We start from the raw sequence: 17,251 nt of genomic DNA on the forward strand, positions 1-17,251 counted from the left end.
GTGTATGGCAAATATACAAATATTGGTATCGTTTAGCAAGTCTCGAAAGAATATTCAACTTTGATTATTCGATTTCGTATAATTTTATGTTTGGTATGATTGCTCCCCGTGCTCTGAAGAGCACAGGAGGCAATCATTCCGGGGGGGAGGGATCTGCTGTGGGGGGGCAAGAGTTTGTGGTTTTACTACTGCATATCAAAAGCTCCTTTCCGTATAGACTTAGGAAAAGTTACATCGTTAGGACTAAACATTTTTAATTAAACCAAATGGAACAATACATGCGAAAATGCGAAAAGAAATTAACACAATACACCAGTGGCGTGGCTCCGCCCTAATACAAAAAGATGCCACCGGAGAGAAAACTCAGTAGTTTAAAATATGGAATAAGCATCTCAACGCTAATAAAAGATACAATTCATTAAAATGTAGAACTTTGTTCTACATTTCAATGACATCATAAATATAAATCCAGTTTGTATAAATTTTTCTTGCTTAAATTCTGCTGTTATATAACGAACAATGTAGGTCATATGTAGCTGTTTAGTTTACCGATGATTGCGCGCCATTTTGGTTTTTTTTTTTCGGAAAAACGAGAGCTTTTTTAAGTAGCCCATTCTTTTATTAACTGCTCTTTTACATAAATGGAGATAATAATATGCCATTTCAAGGTGACATCTGTAGGCCTTGCCCACTCACAACTGTGAAGAAGTTAAACTTCTTTACGACTTAATTTGAACACCAGTAAGTCAAAATGACATTTATTCTCCTAGAACTTGTTAATAATAATTTTTAGCTTATTAATAATTACCTAAGGTGATTATAATAATTAACTAAAAGTATAAAAAGAAAAAAGCCTTTCATTTCTTAGTCAAATTGGAACCAAATGCATTTCTTCATAATTTTAATTAAAATTAGTTTAAAAGTTATGGAGAATAAATATTCTTTAAACCTAAAAATCTCCTTTTAATTTCATTTTTCATTTCCTGGCTCTTCTGTCATGTCTGTCTCACCACACACGCATGTATTTGTATCTGCTGAGCCGTTCTCAGTTTAATCTTCGGAAAAACAAAGGTGCACAGTGGAAAACCGGTTCATGTGGTATATGTGGATACAGTAATTACTAGGTACTTCCTTAAACTATAGAGATGTATGAGCGTTCGTGACTTTGAATCACACAGGGTAACGCCTTCCGCCATCAAAGTATCCAAATTGCTTAACGCACGTTTCGTTGCTTACAAAGATTTTTGTCAAAGGCAGAATTGTAAAATGAAGTACGCTTGATCAGTGTATGAGTGCAGTCTTTTTGATTATTACATTTTTTGGAGATGGTGAAAGTATAGATTGTTTTATTTTATTCATTTATTTATATATATATTTTTTGGCCTATGCAGAAAAACTCCGCTTCCTTGCGTCATTTAGTCATTCCGATACTAATCAGGGGCTCGCATCTGGTGAGTATGGGCTTGGCACACCCAGGGTCCTGAGCTGGATATCATCATTCTTCTGGCGCCTCCGTAGCCAGGTGGGAAGGAGCAGCAGTATGCAGCACACGCTTCTTGATTAGACCGGGGTTCGAGCCCGTCACCACCAAATACGGAGGATGCGGAAAGGTCAGGGACTGACCACCGCATATCCCGGAGCAATATGGCCTTAGTTGCTAATGCTCCTAAAAACCAAAACAACAACAACAACATCATTCTTCTCTTTCTTGGCGATTCTTTTCTACTTCTCTCTCTCTCTCTCTCTCTCTCTCTCTCTCTCTCTCTCTCTCTCTCTCTCTCTCTCAAGAGGTAACTCAGAATTTTTTTTGGCTGGTGCAGCAAAAGCCTCAGGCTTCCTTGCACCATATGGCTAATATAATAACAATATGCAACAAGTTATCACCATCCCGATCATCGTGTCAACCACAAGTATGGTGCCAAAGACCCTACATAACAGCCTAGCAGCAATAGGTCTCCCAGGCCACCTACAAGGAACTCCAGAAAGTCACAATCCTGAACCTGTAGGATAGTCAGAGAGTTCCTCGACCAACAGTAACACCAGACATAACAACAACCACCCTGTGTACCTGTCACGAGGTAGAAACCCCAATCAGGGAGAAATAATATAAGAGCAATAATAATAATATGTAAGAATAAATTCATAAACTCATTTATTGTTTGTTCCCTTCCTTGCTGGTACAGTAATTAGTGCTCTTTTGTGTTCGACCTTGCACCAAAAATTCATGCGAATTGTAAGTATTAATTTATTATTATTATTATTAGCCATATGGTGCAAGGAAGCATGAGGCTTATGCTGCACCAGCCAAAAAAAATTTCCAAGTTACAGAGAGAGAGAGAGAGAGAGAGAGAGAGCGGAATCACCAAGAAAGAGAAGAATGATGATATCCAGCTCAGGACCTGGGTGTGCCAAGCCCATACTCACCAGATGTGAGCAGTGACAACGTGATAGACTTTGATTATGACCTTCAGTAGCAGTACTGTACTGGTTATCCCCGATGTGTTTTGTTATAAGCTTTCAGTCACTAACCAGTAGTGCTTTGTTTACAGAGAAGGCAGAGTGTCATTTTCCTGGGCAGAGCACATGTTTAAAGGAGAATGGGCCTATGGTACTGGATTCCGTGATATAAAGGAGTAATAATAATAATATTATACATCCAGTGGATCAGTAACTAGATTTTTAATATGTTAAGATAATACAAGTAGCTTTCAGGATAACGAACCTCTTCATCAGCAAGTGAAAATAAAGGCATACAGAATACTAACAAAATATAGACGTTAGAGATAAAATAAAATAAATATTAAATGAGCTGTGCGTGCTGAGATGACTTTGAGAATGCGAACATGACCGCGAGATTGTGCAAACATTCATTCACTAGATCGGCGCTCATTGTTGGTGCACAGACGTGTATTTGATTGCTGCCAGCGTTTGTCGAGTTTCAAAACTGTTGATTCTATGATAGGGTGTCCAAAAGACTTAAATCTCTACAAGGGTACAAGGCTACATCCCATCTTTGAATCAACAGTTTTGAAACTGGCAAACGCTGGCAGCTATCCCATACACGTCTGTGCACCAACAATGAACGCCGATCTAGTGAATAAATGTTTGCACAATCTGGCGGTCATGTGCGCACTCTCAAAGTCATCTGAGCACGCATAGCTCATTTAGTATTTATTTTATTCTATCTCTAACGTCTATATTTTGTTAGTATTCTGTATGCGTTTATTTTCACTTGGTGGTGAAGGGGTTCGTTATCCCGAAAGCTTCTTGTATTATCTTAACTTATTAAAAATATAGTTACTGATCCACTGGATGTACAGTATTATTATTATTACTCCCTTAGAGCACATGTTATTGACTGAACATCCAATCGCCAGATTTTTATCTTTCGGACTACGTAAAAATGAGTGGTAATGGCATTTGTGTACATTAACAACTTTCCCATATCGTAAGCATTAAAAGTCCATATCGAATCAGAAAGTTCAACGATAACTGGTCAAACACTCAGGATTCACCGAAAAAAAATAAAAATGGGTGATAAGAGTTCTTCTTTCAGTGCCATCTCTGAGTTCAGAGGTCGGCGATCACTTTTTTTCTGTCTTCAGCCCGTCTGACAAGTTCTTCGAATCCTAGTCCTGCCCATCTCTTGATGTTATCCATTCACGAGGTTTTTCGTCGATCAACTCCTCTCTTCCCCTCCATCCTTCCCTGCAGGACCACCTGCAACAACTCGTACTTCCTTTCATGATGTGTCCCAAGTATTTTACCTTCCGTCTTTTCACGATGTTCATCATTTGCCGATTATGTCTTACAGTTTGTCACACTTGTTCATTTGTCATCTGTTTCGTCCAAGGGATCCTCGGCATTCTTCTATACACCCAATTTCGAAGGACTCCATCCTCTTCACCGCTGAAGCCCTGAATGTCCAAGTTTCAACTCCATATAGAAGTAGTGGCCACACATAGCACCTTACAAACTTCATGCGTGTTGCCAGTGCAAGGTGTGTTCCGAAACCAGTGATTTGTATTTCATGGATCCGGATCTCGCGATCTCAATTCCGACCTTAATTTCTTCGTCATAGTCTAAATTCTCATTTAGCCAGCAGCCAAGGTATTTGAATCTTTTTACTCTTTCAATACTCTTGCCATTTAAAACAAGATTTGTCCCATCGACACCAGTCTTACTGACGATCATTAATTTTGTTTTTTGTGTGGTGATACACAAGCCCTGATCTTCACAAGCTTTATTTACTCATCCTAACATTTCTTGCACTTCTTTGTTGTTGCCCGCTATTAATGCTGTGTCGTCAGCATAACGAATGTTATGTGGCCGTTTACTTTTATGCCTTTTTCCACAGCTCCCATAGCTTCCCTGAAAATATATTCGGAATGTACGTGTGTCTTTACCATCAAGGGATAGTCATCTCCTTTCCCCTGCTAGCAAAATTCCTGTATATCATTGACAAAACCCCAAAGTCCAATCTGTTGTAGCATATTGATGAGGCTGTCATGTTGTACACGGTCAAAAGCTTTTTGAAAATCATTGAAACATATATACACGTCTTGTCCTGAGTCCCTGCATCACTGTAGAAACAGTTGCGTGCAGAAAAGTGTGCCTCTAGTTCCAAAGCCGTTGCGGAAGCCAAATTGAGTGTCACCAATCATGTACAGGCAACCCCCGTAAAACACGGTTTCGCTCTAACACGATTGATAAATTGCGGCAATCCTAGTACAACACGGTACTTATACAAAACGATTTCGCTTGAACACGGTTAGAGAAATGCGGCAAAAACCTCGCATAACACGGTGTTTTTGAGCTTTTGTGCGGGGAAAATCCTGTGATTATGTTGGATCTAATTTTTCAATATTTCCATTCTTTTTTGTGAATACCCGCTGTTGACCACTAGTCGTTTTGCAAAAAAAAAAAAAAAAAAAAAAGGAAAATCCCCGTATTTTATTTTGTTGGGAATTTCTGTGCTATTGAACTTGTGCTTGTTTGAGACCATAAAAAAATTATGACTTTGAGCGTGCAGTTAGTGACTTTTAAGGTTTTTGTAAGGTTATTTTGGATTTTATTTGATCGTTTATAAAATTTTCCGGATATCTTTACTAAATTTTGTCCTTAAGGACCGGACCGTATTGGAATAATTTATTTATTGTGAATTAAATTCCAGCCCTAAATTATGCCATGATTTGGGTAACTGCCGAAACAGACAGAAAAACGATAATGCAACACAGATTTATAGAAAAACTTACGATCTGTTCAAAGAGCACTTGAAAATAAGCATAAAAGAAATACTTATGGGAAGGGCGGAGTGGACAATATAATTCCTTTCGAAATAGTGTCCTTTTGAGCCAACTCACTTAGCCTAACGAATTTCCTACTCTTGGAAGCATTTCTGGAAATGCTGATTTCGAAATCGCGAGAACTGATCTGTCGTATTCTCTTTGTTTGCACGTAATCAAATCTGTATCCGTCCAGGTTTTTTTTTTGTTTGTTTTTGTTTTTGTTTTTTCAGCTTCATTACTTAATGGTGCACTTTTGCCCCATTAGGTAACGAAGTCACACGATTCATTTTTGGCCACAAAAACTGTGTACAAGTAGCGAAGAATGCGATGGCATATTATCTCGTTGAAGCAACTATTCAATCTTTAATGGGACTCGGGACTTTCTAAAGCAAGTTTTAAGAAGCTGTCTGGAATGCTTTTAGGGGATTTTTAGAACTGGACAAGGTGTTCAAATAACTGTTTTAGAACCTGCATTTTTAAAAACATTTGATAGGTTTTGAAAGAACTAAACGTCAGGTTCAAAACAATTCCAACAGTGCTTTAAAATCAGCAAGCGGAGCGTGTAGGTCTCGTAGATTTGCTTCACTTCCTTCATAAACTCCCAACCCTGTTATCTGAAAAGATTCCATTATGATTTCTGTTTATGTATACGTGGTCTGCAATTTATAAGTTATATATCTAGACATTTCGATGTCCTTAATGTCCAGATATTTTTGTTAATAATTTTTAAATGCTTTGTCCGATATTGTTACTACATGCAACTGAATTATTATATATGACAATGCCCCCAGTTGGATCAGTATAATCCTTAAAGTGCGAGTCCTGTTGATAATTTAAGTACAAAGTTTCTTTTTATGAGTACTGTATATTCCGATACAACCTAACACTAGCTGGAGGAGTTTACACCTTCATTGTAACTGTTATGTGGCAGCCAATATACAAACAGAGCGGTAAGAGTGGACTGGGCATTTTTTTTTTTTTTTTTTTTTGTAGGCGGATTTCAAATCTTTTCAAGAATTCGCCGTCCAGGTATTTTGAAGACTGTTAAATTGGTTACAAATCGAGGAGCAAGGTTATGAGGTCTTGTGGTTGACTGGAGAACAACCAGGTTGGCTGATCATTAAAACGGATTTCAATATTTCACCAGGGTATGTGCAGGATGTGTGATACCATTCTAATTATAGGCGAGAGCTTACCCTGTGCGGGGCCCAAGGCTCAATATCAAACAGGCTAAGCAGAATATGGAACTATTGGAGTGATCAGGTAATTAACAGACATAAGACACACACAGCACGGCATATGAATTTAAATATTCGGGTGGCCTAATATAATAGTTGGTGATATATATAGCGTAGTTGCTACCAACGGATAGCAGAACACGCGCTGGTGTCAACTTCTGTGTTCCAAAGCAGACGAACAAACATCAGAGAATGAGAGCCGGATTCATTGGTTAACTGCTGCTGACAGATTTGCTTCTCTGAAACAGTATTAGAAAAGGTGTTCATTCACCTTAAGAATACCAGTATCAAGGAACACCATTAGTATACGATCGAAAAAGCAAAATTGCAATTATCCTGTGCATTTCGTCATTCCCCTCTCCCAAAACACATCATATGTACCTCAGTGGTGCAAACCAGCTGGAATGAAGAATGGCAATCGGTGGTTTTACTAAGTCAGAGTTCTGTTTGGGATGTGATCGGTAGCAGAGGCGTGACTTCTTATATTCAACAAAGATATAAAATGAACATCAGGAATTGTAATGTTGTGCGATGTCGTGATTCCTTGTATTATTTATACTAAGCTTGCGTTACATTAGCGATACTTACCCGGTATGTGGGCCACGTTTTGCCTGTAATATAGTCTGCATCTTGGCATGGACTCCACAGGGTGTCGCACAATGTCCTGTGGTAGTGCTATCCGTATGTCACACAATGTGTCCAGTAATGCCCGCACATTGTCAAATAGATGGTTGTAGCCTCGAAAGTCCTTTTCCAGGAACCCAAACTTGCTTATTTGGGTTGACAACTGGTGAGCTGGACGGCCATGGGAGGACGGATAATTCATTATCATGTTTCTGAAGCTAGTTAGCAATCTGCCAGGCTTTGTGTAATGGCGCGTTATCTCGTTGATAGATGCCAGAATTTTCTAGATACACTGTCATCAGGTGTACTTTGTCGGCGACGATAGAAAGCTAGGCTTCCCCGTCGGGCCCTTGAATAACGGTGATCAGTGGACCCAGGGCATGCCACAAAAACAGTCCCCAAACCATAACACCATTCTCCTCCAGTCTGACCGAACGCCAGCAATGCATCCAAGTGCCATGGCCTTGGGTTGCATTTTTCCAAATGCTGATAGGCCCATCAGCATGATAGAGTTGGAAATGGGATTCATTAGACCAGGCGACAGATTTCCATTTGTCGGTGGTCCAGTATTGGTGCTGACGTGTCCATACAAGATGCAGTTTCTTGTGTGAGCATGGGTACCCGTGGCCGCTCAACTGCCATAGCATGTACGAGCTAATGTCCAGTTCAGTAGTACAAACGGATATTGGTCTTGCTGTTGCTATGTCGTACTGGGTGGTTAGCTGGGCCACCGTGCTGCATTGCTGCTATGCTACGAGACAAAAGATCCAACGCTTACCACGGGCGTCGATCACACGTGGTTGTGCCGCATGTGACCGTTGGATGGTTGTTGGACTGCTGTTGAGTCAGTCACGATAGATTCGTGATACCACAGAACAGATGCACTTAACAATATTAACTGTTGGCAAGATATTGGCACCTGCATGTCTTGCTCCCCACAATCATTCACTTTCAAAGTTTGAGAGACCTCTACGCTGACCTATTTTTCCTTGAAGACACTCAAAAGCTGATTGCCACGTGTGCGAACTACAATGTTATATCGACTGTTCCGGATTTGGAGCCTTCACGAATATCACCGACCCGTCCATTCCTACACAAGGGTATGTTGCTAATGCAAAACCAAGTAAGTTTACGTCTTTCCAGTTGTTATGACAACTGTTCATCACTTATATTTCGATGCGCACGCGTTTCTCTTATCTATTTGGTCCCTTGATTTCTGGTGGGTAGGTCTGGAACATGATTGGTTGTTGTTGTTGTAGGGTTTTAGGCACATCAGCAACTTAGGTCAAATTGTGCCATATAAAATGTCGGTAAATTGCGTGTGGAGGCAATAATTGCTCAAAGCCAAACAGTTGCTTGAAAAAAAAAAAAAAAAAAAATTAATGATTGTAACCTTTATCAAGATGCTCTCAGGTGTCGTTTCCAGCAGCGTAATATTTTTTGGAAATCTGTGCGTGGAGAATTCCAGAACGACTCTCTTAGGGCACGTCAACAAGGGACTAATCTCGCTAAAAAACTGTTTTCTCTCATTTGAACAATTGTCAGCAGTGAAGCAAAAATAAATGGATTCAGATTTTTTTTTTTTTTTTTTTCAATTTGCTGAAAACAAAATTACCGGCGAAACGTCCTCAAATTAAAAGGAATTACCATCCCACCAACATAACTCCTCTGTAGTTACGCCGACTGTTGGAACACATGCATGTTCACAGAAGTAACTTGTCGTTACTGCCTCTCTCTCAGCTTTTTTTTTTTTTTTTTTGTGAATTGATACTGCTGCTACTTGTAAGGGTGAATGTTTGTGGTAACATCAAATTTGTTCTGATATTATTTTAGGTGTATGTGTGAGAACATGAATTTGTAAAATGAGACTCATGTCCGTTGTGCAGCTGTTTCAGCTATATTTTCTTTTTGACTCAGCCGTTTATCTCTTAATTATTAAAAATTTATTATTATATTAGTTTTTCGCAATCTGCACCACTGTGACTTTTTATTAGAATATACCGTATTGTATCTGTTTCATATAGTTGTATTTTAATATGTTTAACCTATTGTTTACACTGCCGTACCAAAAGTTATAGCACACGTAGTTATGATCAAAACATATATTTATTCAAAGAAATTAAATTACACGTTGGTCACCTTTAATCGTAACGACTGTTTTCAGTGTGTAGACGTTCTACTAATTTCTGGCAGAAAGCTAGTGGTATTTATTCCGATCCTCCTTTAAAGTGGAGTGAAAACCAAGGAGAACCTCCACTCTTTTTTGGGTTTAGTATCAGTTAGATCTCCATTTCTTCACCATGTTGCAACTTGTTAAATTGGGAATGTTTAATTCATGAGACAGGGATTTTTCCTACATGACACAGAACCATTCCCCCTCATATGTGTGTTTCATCTTTTCGTGTGAAATGATTGAGCTAACCGCCGCAATAGATCACCTTTACAGGCCTGCACTTTATTTTCATATTTCTTAATCGTACTAAATGTAATCAGGAGCATGTCCATCCACGAAATTAAGTAATTCATTTAAGTATTACAACAAACATGATGCCGAAGTACTTGGGGGAGAATCACTGGATGTATGATTCCAATGTAAATGGAACAGAGGGCGTGGAAGATAAATGAGTACTCCCAGAGAGAAGAAAAGCAAACAGATAAATCGGAAAGAAAATAAAGAAGTATAATAGGAACATTAAACAGTGATGGAAAAGGAAAAATACGAAAACTGAACTTTTTCTAGGGGATTGCAGCTCCGAGTGAAACGCCCTAAGAAGAACGTCAAAATTTCCTTGAAATTACGATTTCAACTGAGACGAAATTTCTTTGGAAGGAAGAACAATAGCTAATTTTCCTTGAAATTGCATTTAAGGAAAATATTATATTTCTCTTATCCTTGACTCTGCGTTCAGTTGCCATCACATCATTATAGCCAAAGAAGAAATGGCAACAACAAAGTAAATTTCAAAGTTTACATTTTGAAAGTTCTTGTAGTAATATCATCTATAATGTACCCTTAGTGGCAGCATGCCGGGTTTGTCATTGTCACTAGGTTCGAATCCCGTCGGAGATTGGAAGAATTCTTAAATGCTTCTTCAATGGAGATTGCAATTAGCCTATATTGAAGGTTTCTAAAATTTTATACCTTGACCTCCTTCTAAAATATTTTACAAATTACACCCACACCATCTTCCAGAACAAGCGCAAATAAACAGATTTAACATAATTAAGCCTAATTAAGCTATGAGTGTACATACTTTTATAAATTAATATATATTTAATATCAAAGACCGAAGGCGTGTTGTTCTTATGAAAGTACCTCTGAAAAACAAAACGCCTCTCATAAAAAAAAGAAGAAAAATGTGCATCCTCGGCGCGCAGTGGGAGCAGGTCCCCTCTCCTCCTGTTTATAATGGGTTTTTCAACCAGCATATTGGTCAGTATTCGTAGAAGCATAATTATAATTAATCTTGCAATGTTTAATTTTTCCATGAGATTAAACCGATAACGTCGAGTTTAACCATTACTAATGAGGGAAAATAGCTAATGTAGTGAAATTGTTACTGATCATTAGGAAATAGAGGTTAAAATTACACTACAGGTTAATCAATCGTAGTCAATGTTTAAACGACTCGGTATTATCTAATATTAAATTAAAAGTGACTGTCACGAAAACTCGAAACCCGTCCAGATTTGAAATAACATACCGGACTAATATGGGAAAAGAGCCCATTTTACCTCAGGCTCCACTTAATCAATCATTATTAGTCAGATCCTTTCTGAGCTTTTCCCCTCTATTTGAATGACAAAAAATATTCTCGTAGGTCCTGAATGATTAAGTTACTTTTAATTATTCTTTATTATATTCGCTTTATTTAATCAGTAAATTTTAGGTACTTCTGTATTAGATTTTTTTTCTTTACCTATAAAGATATTTTAATAAGAAAATTAAAAAAATAAATGTTTGGTGGTCGACCCAGAGTATGAACTCCGGGTCTACCATGCACGCAGAGGAATTCACAAGACAGAGAGAGAGAGAGAATATAAGAACTGGCACTGTAGTTCGTCAGTAGGTATATGTACACAAAAACCCACTAAAGTCTGCCCACTCGGCTACAGCGGCCGTTTATGTAAAGTTGCTTTTCATCCAGTTTTAGGCCTAGTATTTTTGAAACATTCTTTGTTTATTGATTGAAGCTTTTTCCTTGAATTTTACAGTTTACTATATATATATATATATATATATATATATATATATAGTGAACTCTGTAAAATTCAGTACATTTTACAAAAAAAATCAACATTTTAAAATCTGGAAATAGTAGGAAAGCATCAGGCACTCGTATCGAGATCGCATTTGTGTTTAAGAATTCATGTAAAAAAAGGGTGAATATTTTTTTATAAGATGTTTGCAGTGCTGTTGTTCTGTAAATCTTGCTATTCGCATAAATAGTGCAATATTGTGAGAAGTATGACTATTAATTCTCACAATATAATAATCCTGCCCTTGCAACGAATTGCACTACTTTCAAACAGATGTGTCGCTAAAAGGCTAATCGACCATTTATTTAAAAGATGAGACTGCTATGACAGCGTGTTTCAGAACCAGCTGACACGTCATCAGATAGATGATCTGTCTGTCAATATGGAAAGACGTAGAACAAAACAATTGTAAAGAAGTTCTTCAATTTGAATGGCTATGTAGTAAAAGAAATGAAGTTTTCAAAGTTATAATATAGCAAAAAATTATCTCCATTGGCTGAGTGTTATCACTAGAAACCAGCTATCTGACGAAGAACCAGTTAATCCTAAACATATAGCAGCCTCATTTTTTAAACATGTCAATTTAACTTTTGGTGTGGCCAGCTGTTTGAAAGTAGTGCAATACCAGGACACTCCTTATAAAGGCAAGTTTGTTCTGCTGTGAAAATTAAGACCGTTTCATTATCAATGCAGTTTAACTCCTATTGGCGGGAAAATCAGGTGAAGGCATGATAGGCCTACAAACATCTTATTTCTCTAAAGCCACATAACTTTAGCTGTATTATAACTTGGAATTTCTCATTTTTAGTGTTATGCTTGACCAGATGACTTTAACGTAACTTTAGGACAGCTGAGAGCAAGAGAGATTAAAAGTATCCAGTGGTGTACAGTTGGGAAAAATATATGCTTAACTAAACCAAAGGTTAATTTCTTTCATAAATAGCGACTTACTGACGCGCACGAACAGTAGACTTAATTCCCCACAACCAATTATTTATTTTTTTTTATGCCATTATAACTAACCAGTACAAATCATCAAGTGCGATAAAGCAGGGAGAAAAACAATGGGCGGCTCAGAGTCACTCACTAGGCTTTCCACACCATACCAGCACTACGGTAGAGAATGCCTAATGATTGACCTTGAGCGCCTTGTTTTTCTTTCAACTATAGTGTTAATTGCGACAAAAACGAAATGCACGTAATAACGAAGAAAGTGATATTTCTTTGTAATTACGTGCGAAAAATTGAGTAATTCAGTTAGTTTCACCACAGTACATTATTAAAAGCAAAATGTAATGCACAATAATTATTCCTGAAGAAAATAGTTATTTTTTTCTTATTCTTCATTGAAAAAGTATATTTTTTCTCTGAAGCACATCCATTGATAATTTGATAATATTTAATTGTGCTTTATTGTTATTTGTTGATATTAGACAGATAGTTAATAAATTTTAACGACTACCTTTCGGGCAATATAAACGCTTACAGATGTAAATAGAGTCAGTTGTCAATGCTGGATATTCATTTTAAATATGCTTTTCCAAAACTATTCGACACTAGGCACACCTCAAAAATTCGGCGCCTCTCAGACAGCCGGATTTTAGTCTGTTATATATATATATATATATATATTTTTTTTTTTTTTTATTAGTATTGTAAATGGGTAGTTACCTGTAAAGTGCTAAAGGCAGAATGAAACTCTAGAAAGGCACTGGGAATTTTTCAGTTACAGTAGACATTTTAGTAGCATAAACGGTATACTTGCATACGCCATTAAGCAATACACGCACATTTCTTACTTTGAATTTTGGTTAAATAAAAAAATAATAATAAATAAATAAATAATGGACGTTTTTGAAAGCAATTGAATTCAATTAAATTGGCAAAATACATTCCAGTTTTGGAAAGCATCTTTAATGATCATTTAGAATTTTTTTTACCCCATTTCGTGATGAACTTACTCTCATAATAGTACGAATATTATGGTTCCACTCGGGGAGAATCAAAAGTTAAAAAAAAAAAAAAAAATGTATATATAATGTTAGCTTACCATGGAGAAGTGGTTGCAAGGGAATCCTAGAATAACAAACTCCCCATAAGCATCTTGCAGTGCATTCAGTTGGTGATAGTGCCATGTGAACCCTCAGTAGGTGGCCACATTCACGATCAGGACTACCTTGCCTTGGTAGCGAGAAAGACTGACGTTCTTAGTTTCTAATAGATCTGGAACCGTGTAGTTATATATTGACTCCTCACTAAACTGAGACTGAAAGCAGGGTCTGCTAGTGGCAGACTGACTGTTAACGATCTCAGGAGGACTCAAAAACATCCCCCAAATAAAAAAAAGTTCTTTCCACCCCATTTTGGGGAATAGATTTGCACGCCTGCTCTGACTATTTTACTCTTCTGGTTCCTTCTACGCTATGAAGTTAATCTAAGTAGTCTGTCGAGAAGTGCTCCTTTTATGTCAGTAGCGACATCCTGCCGTAGTTAAACGCATGCGTGACAGAACCAGTATGTGTGTACATATCTTTTAAGTACACAAACAGGAGCAGTAAAGCGGACTGCGTAATCCTGATAAAGCAAACGCCAACTACTATCAGAAATTTCAGGGTCAAAAAAACATAATAATAAATAAATAAAAAATAATAATAATAAAATAACTAAATGTGAAAGTACAGACTAATTAACATGTACATTGTTATCCGTTCTTTTAAACAATCTTGATTCTTAAAAAAAATCATAAAAGATTAAAGGAATATTTAAGTATTTCAATATCGACCTTTGATATTACAAACTGTTTTGACAAGTTTTTCCAACTTTTACAAATTAGCTTATAATTGTATTTTAATTTTAATATAAATTAATTCAAAAATTTGTGTCCCATAGTTATCGTTTAAAATCCATATTAATTGATGCATAGTCGGACCAAGAAATTTTAAAACAACGTGAATAATCTAAAAGTATTTTTGAGGAATTGTTCGAAACACTGCTCTTATTTTATTTATTTTATTTTTTTTTTTTTGTGCGTGTTCAAATAAAATCGTTTTGAACTGCAAAAAAATATTTTTTTGGACTGCAGGGTAAAAAAAAAAGAAAAAAAAGAAAAGTGTAGCTATCATGGTCGCTGATCAGGGCAGTAATGGAAGATATACCGTAGTATACTTGCATATCTTGTATTTTTATTTATTATTTTATTTATTATTATTTTTTTTTTACTTTCTCCAAGCAAATAGCGTATATCCTCAGCTCTTGATTAATCACTGTTGCCATGAGTATTTAACATTATGTTTTATCCTCTATTTTCTTGTAACGACTATAGCCTTGTCGATAATCATTTCCACAGTTTGCATATTGTTGTTGATTCTGAATCGGCTTTTTCTTGTCGCAAATCATCAACAGGAGAATAGGCACATGAACACACATGGCCAGCTCTAAACAGGTGGTTAACCCGCATCATATTGAAACTTGTACTTGGGCCAGCGCTGCACTCGTAATAAAAGCTTTGAGAATGCTGCTTATACAGGTTTGGGAGCCTCCTTTTTATGGAGGATCTGGAGCTGCTGGAATGAGTACAGAGAAGGGCAGCGCGATTGGTGAGCTGAAGTTTTCTTGGTGCTCTTACCAAGAAAGGCTTCAGTTTTGTAAATTGCAGCGTCTGGAGACTAGGCACCTGAGAGGTGACCTGATTGAGATGTTTAAGGCTTTGAATAGATTGAGTAAGCATCAATGCTGATGGGATTCTTCCTCTTGCTCAGACCACATACGAGGATGCACAGTTTCAAATTGAGGAAAGTACGGTTGCACAATAGATATGCGGAAGTTTGCGCTTAGCCAACGGTTGGTTGATTGTTGGAACAAACTTCCATCCGTTGTTGTGGAAGTTGATAGTTTAAATAAATTCAAGGAAGAACTATACAAACTATTGGAGGGAATGAATAGGTGAAATGGGGGGGGTGTCTTTTTTTTTTTTTTTTTTGGATGATGCTGTATAAGCTTGCTTTCTTGCATCATTTCCACTGCTAATACTAATACAGTTTTTTAATAATTTTTTATTGTTCATAGAACCTATCTATGAAGCATTTTCATGTTGATTAAAATTGTACCTACCTAGCCTTTTTTCTAGATTAACCTATATTCTTCTGTATATTGAAATTCTTGCATTGTTTTGTTTTGAAATCTAATGTTTAAATTCACAATTGTACCAAATCTTTTTATTCTTGTAATGATTCCAAATATTTCTATTACTTTTTATTTTATTATTTTATCATAAATGTATGTATGTATGTATGTAACCTTAAATCCGGAATTTTCAAAATCATGAACTTTGTGAATATTTTTCCGAGGGTTGTCGACCGTAAATGGCAGAGGGAAAATAGGCTAGCCAGACTTTAAAAAAGCAGTGCAGGTGGGAAATTTATGTATGTTCCTTTGATAAAATCCACTGTTCTACATGTCATTATTCTATATTTTCAACGTATAAAATCATTCATTATGCAAGACACTCACAAGTACTAGTTCACAGTGCAGTAGTATGCATTCTGTTTTAAGGCCATTTGATTTCTGAAATCATATTGCACTATTTTATACCTCGCATTAAAGAAAAAGGCAATCCAAATACGCTTACCGGAGGAGCATTCGAACCCGCGCCCAATATTTCTGAGGCAAATTCACAACCCACTGGACCAAAATGGCTGTATGTTAACATATTGGTTTCACTGGCTATCATTTTGTTGATAGCATAAAATTATATGGATCGTAGATATACCACCATGCGTAGAAGTCGTCAGTATAGTTTGGAGCTGTCATGAACTGCTTAAATGGAGTAATTTTAAACCTTTCTAGCACATATTTCTACAATAAGAAGAAGCTATGGACAAATTTATCAATTTATTAATTAGTCAATTTATTAAAATCACTTTAAAATCAATTAAAATTCAAATCAATTTATTAATTTTAAAAAAAAAATTGGTTTGTTCTCATCAGTGTAATTACAAAATCGTTTTAACTGCTTTATGCATATTCCCGTGATTCTGAAAATGAATCACGTTTCATTTTTCTTAATTTTAATTTTTTGTTAAAATAGGACCAACTTGTTAACCAATTTTTATTGAAATTTTTTCAATTATATATAAAAATGAAAAAACTTAAATAATATTTAAGACATTTCTAGAATATTCAAGAACATTTCAGAAAGGTATAGAAGACTCTTGAATGTGGTAAAACATTGTGGAAGATTCCTGAACATTGTAGATGATTGTAGAATATTCTAGAGACTGGGAATATGTAATAATATTATAGAAGACTGTCAATGATTCTAGAGTGATTTGCAATAGTATAAATTGAAGAGTAATAAGAGCTGTAACTTATAAAATAGAACACCCATAATTCAGAAAGCGTATTTGATGTAAGTTTTGTTGGCTTTGTGAGGCCTGAGGTAGCCGAGTGGTCAGGAACGAGAGTGCATGGCACGCGTTCCTTGAGTGGACGGGGGTTCAAGCCCGTGACTACTAAATATGATAAATATTTTTATTGACGATTTATTGTAAACTCTACTGACTTAGTTGTGGTGCCGGAGTATAAACAGAAAAAAAAAAAAAAAAAACATGGCAAGAAATAAGGAACTGGGTGCTATTATAATTCTGTCTTGTTGTAAAAGAAAGTTATTCCATGAGAAATATTGGCAAAAAACGAAGCGTTTTATTTAAAGGTGTACAAGCTACCATTTGACGATTCAAGCAGATTGGCAGTTTAAAGTACAAACCACGATCAGGTCTACTGCGCATAAAACGGATGCACAAGAGAAGATCATAACACTGATTTCTAAACGCAGTCGACGAC

At 36.5% G+C, this 17,251-nt stretch overlaps 1 protein-coding gene across 1 annotated transcript in view; it reads right to left on the reverse strand.

Annotated features, from left to right (window-relative positions):
• LOC150088200 (glutathione peroxidase-like) overlaps positions 1 to 13,858 on the reverse strand; it is a 43,162-nt gene extending 29,304 nt beyond the window's left edge. The window contains exon 1 of the mRNA XM_090370617.1: positions 13,461 to 13,858. Coding sequence (XP_090226743.1) covers positions 13,461 to 13,772 — 312 coding nt within the window. The 5' untranslated portion in view covers positions 13,773 to 13,858. The remainder of the gene's footprint in view (positions 1 to 13,460) is intronic.
• Positions 13,859 to 17,251: the final 3,393 nt, after the last annotated feature.

The sequence above is a fragment of the Mastigoproctus giganteus genome, chromosome 3 (genome assembly GCF_048544385.1).
Source record: "Mastigoproctus giganteus isolate SK-2022 chromosome 3, ASM4854438v1, whole genome shotgun sequence".
Lineage (NCBI taxonomy): Eukaryota > Metazoa > Arthropoda > Arachnida > Uropygi > Thelyphonidae > Mastigoproctus > Mastigoproctus giganteus.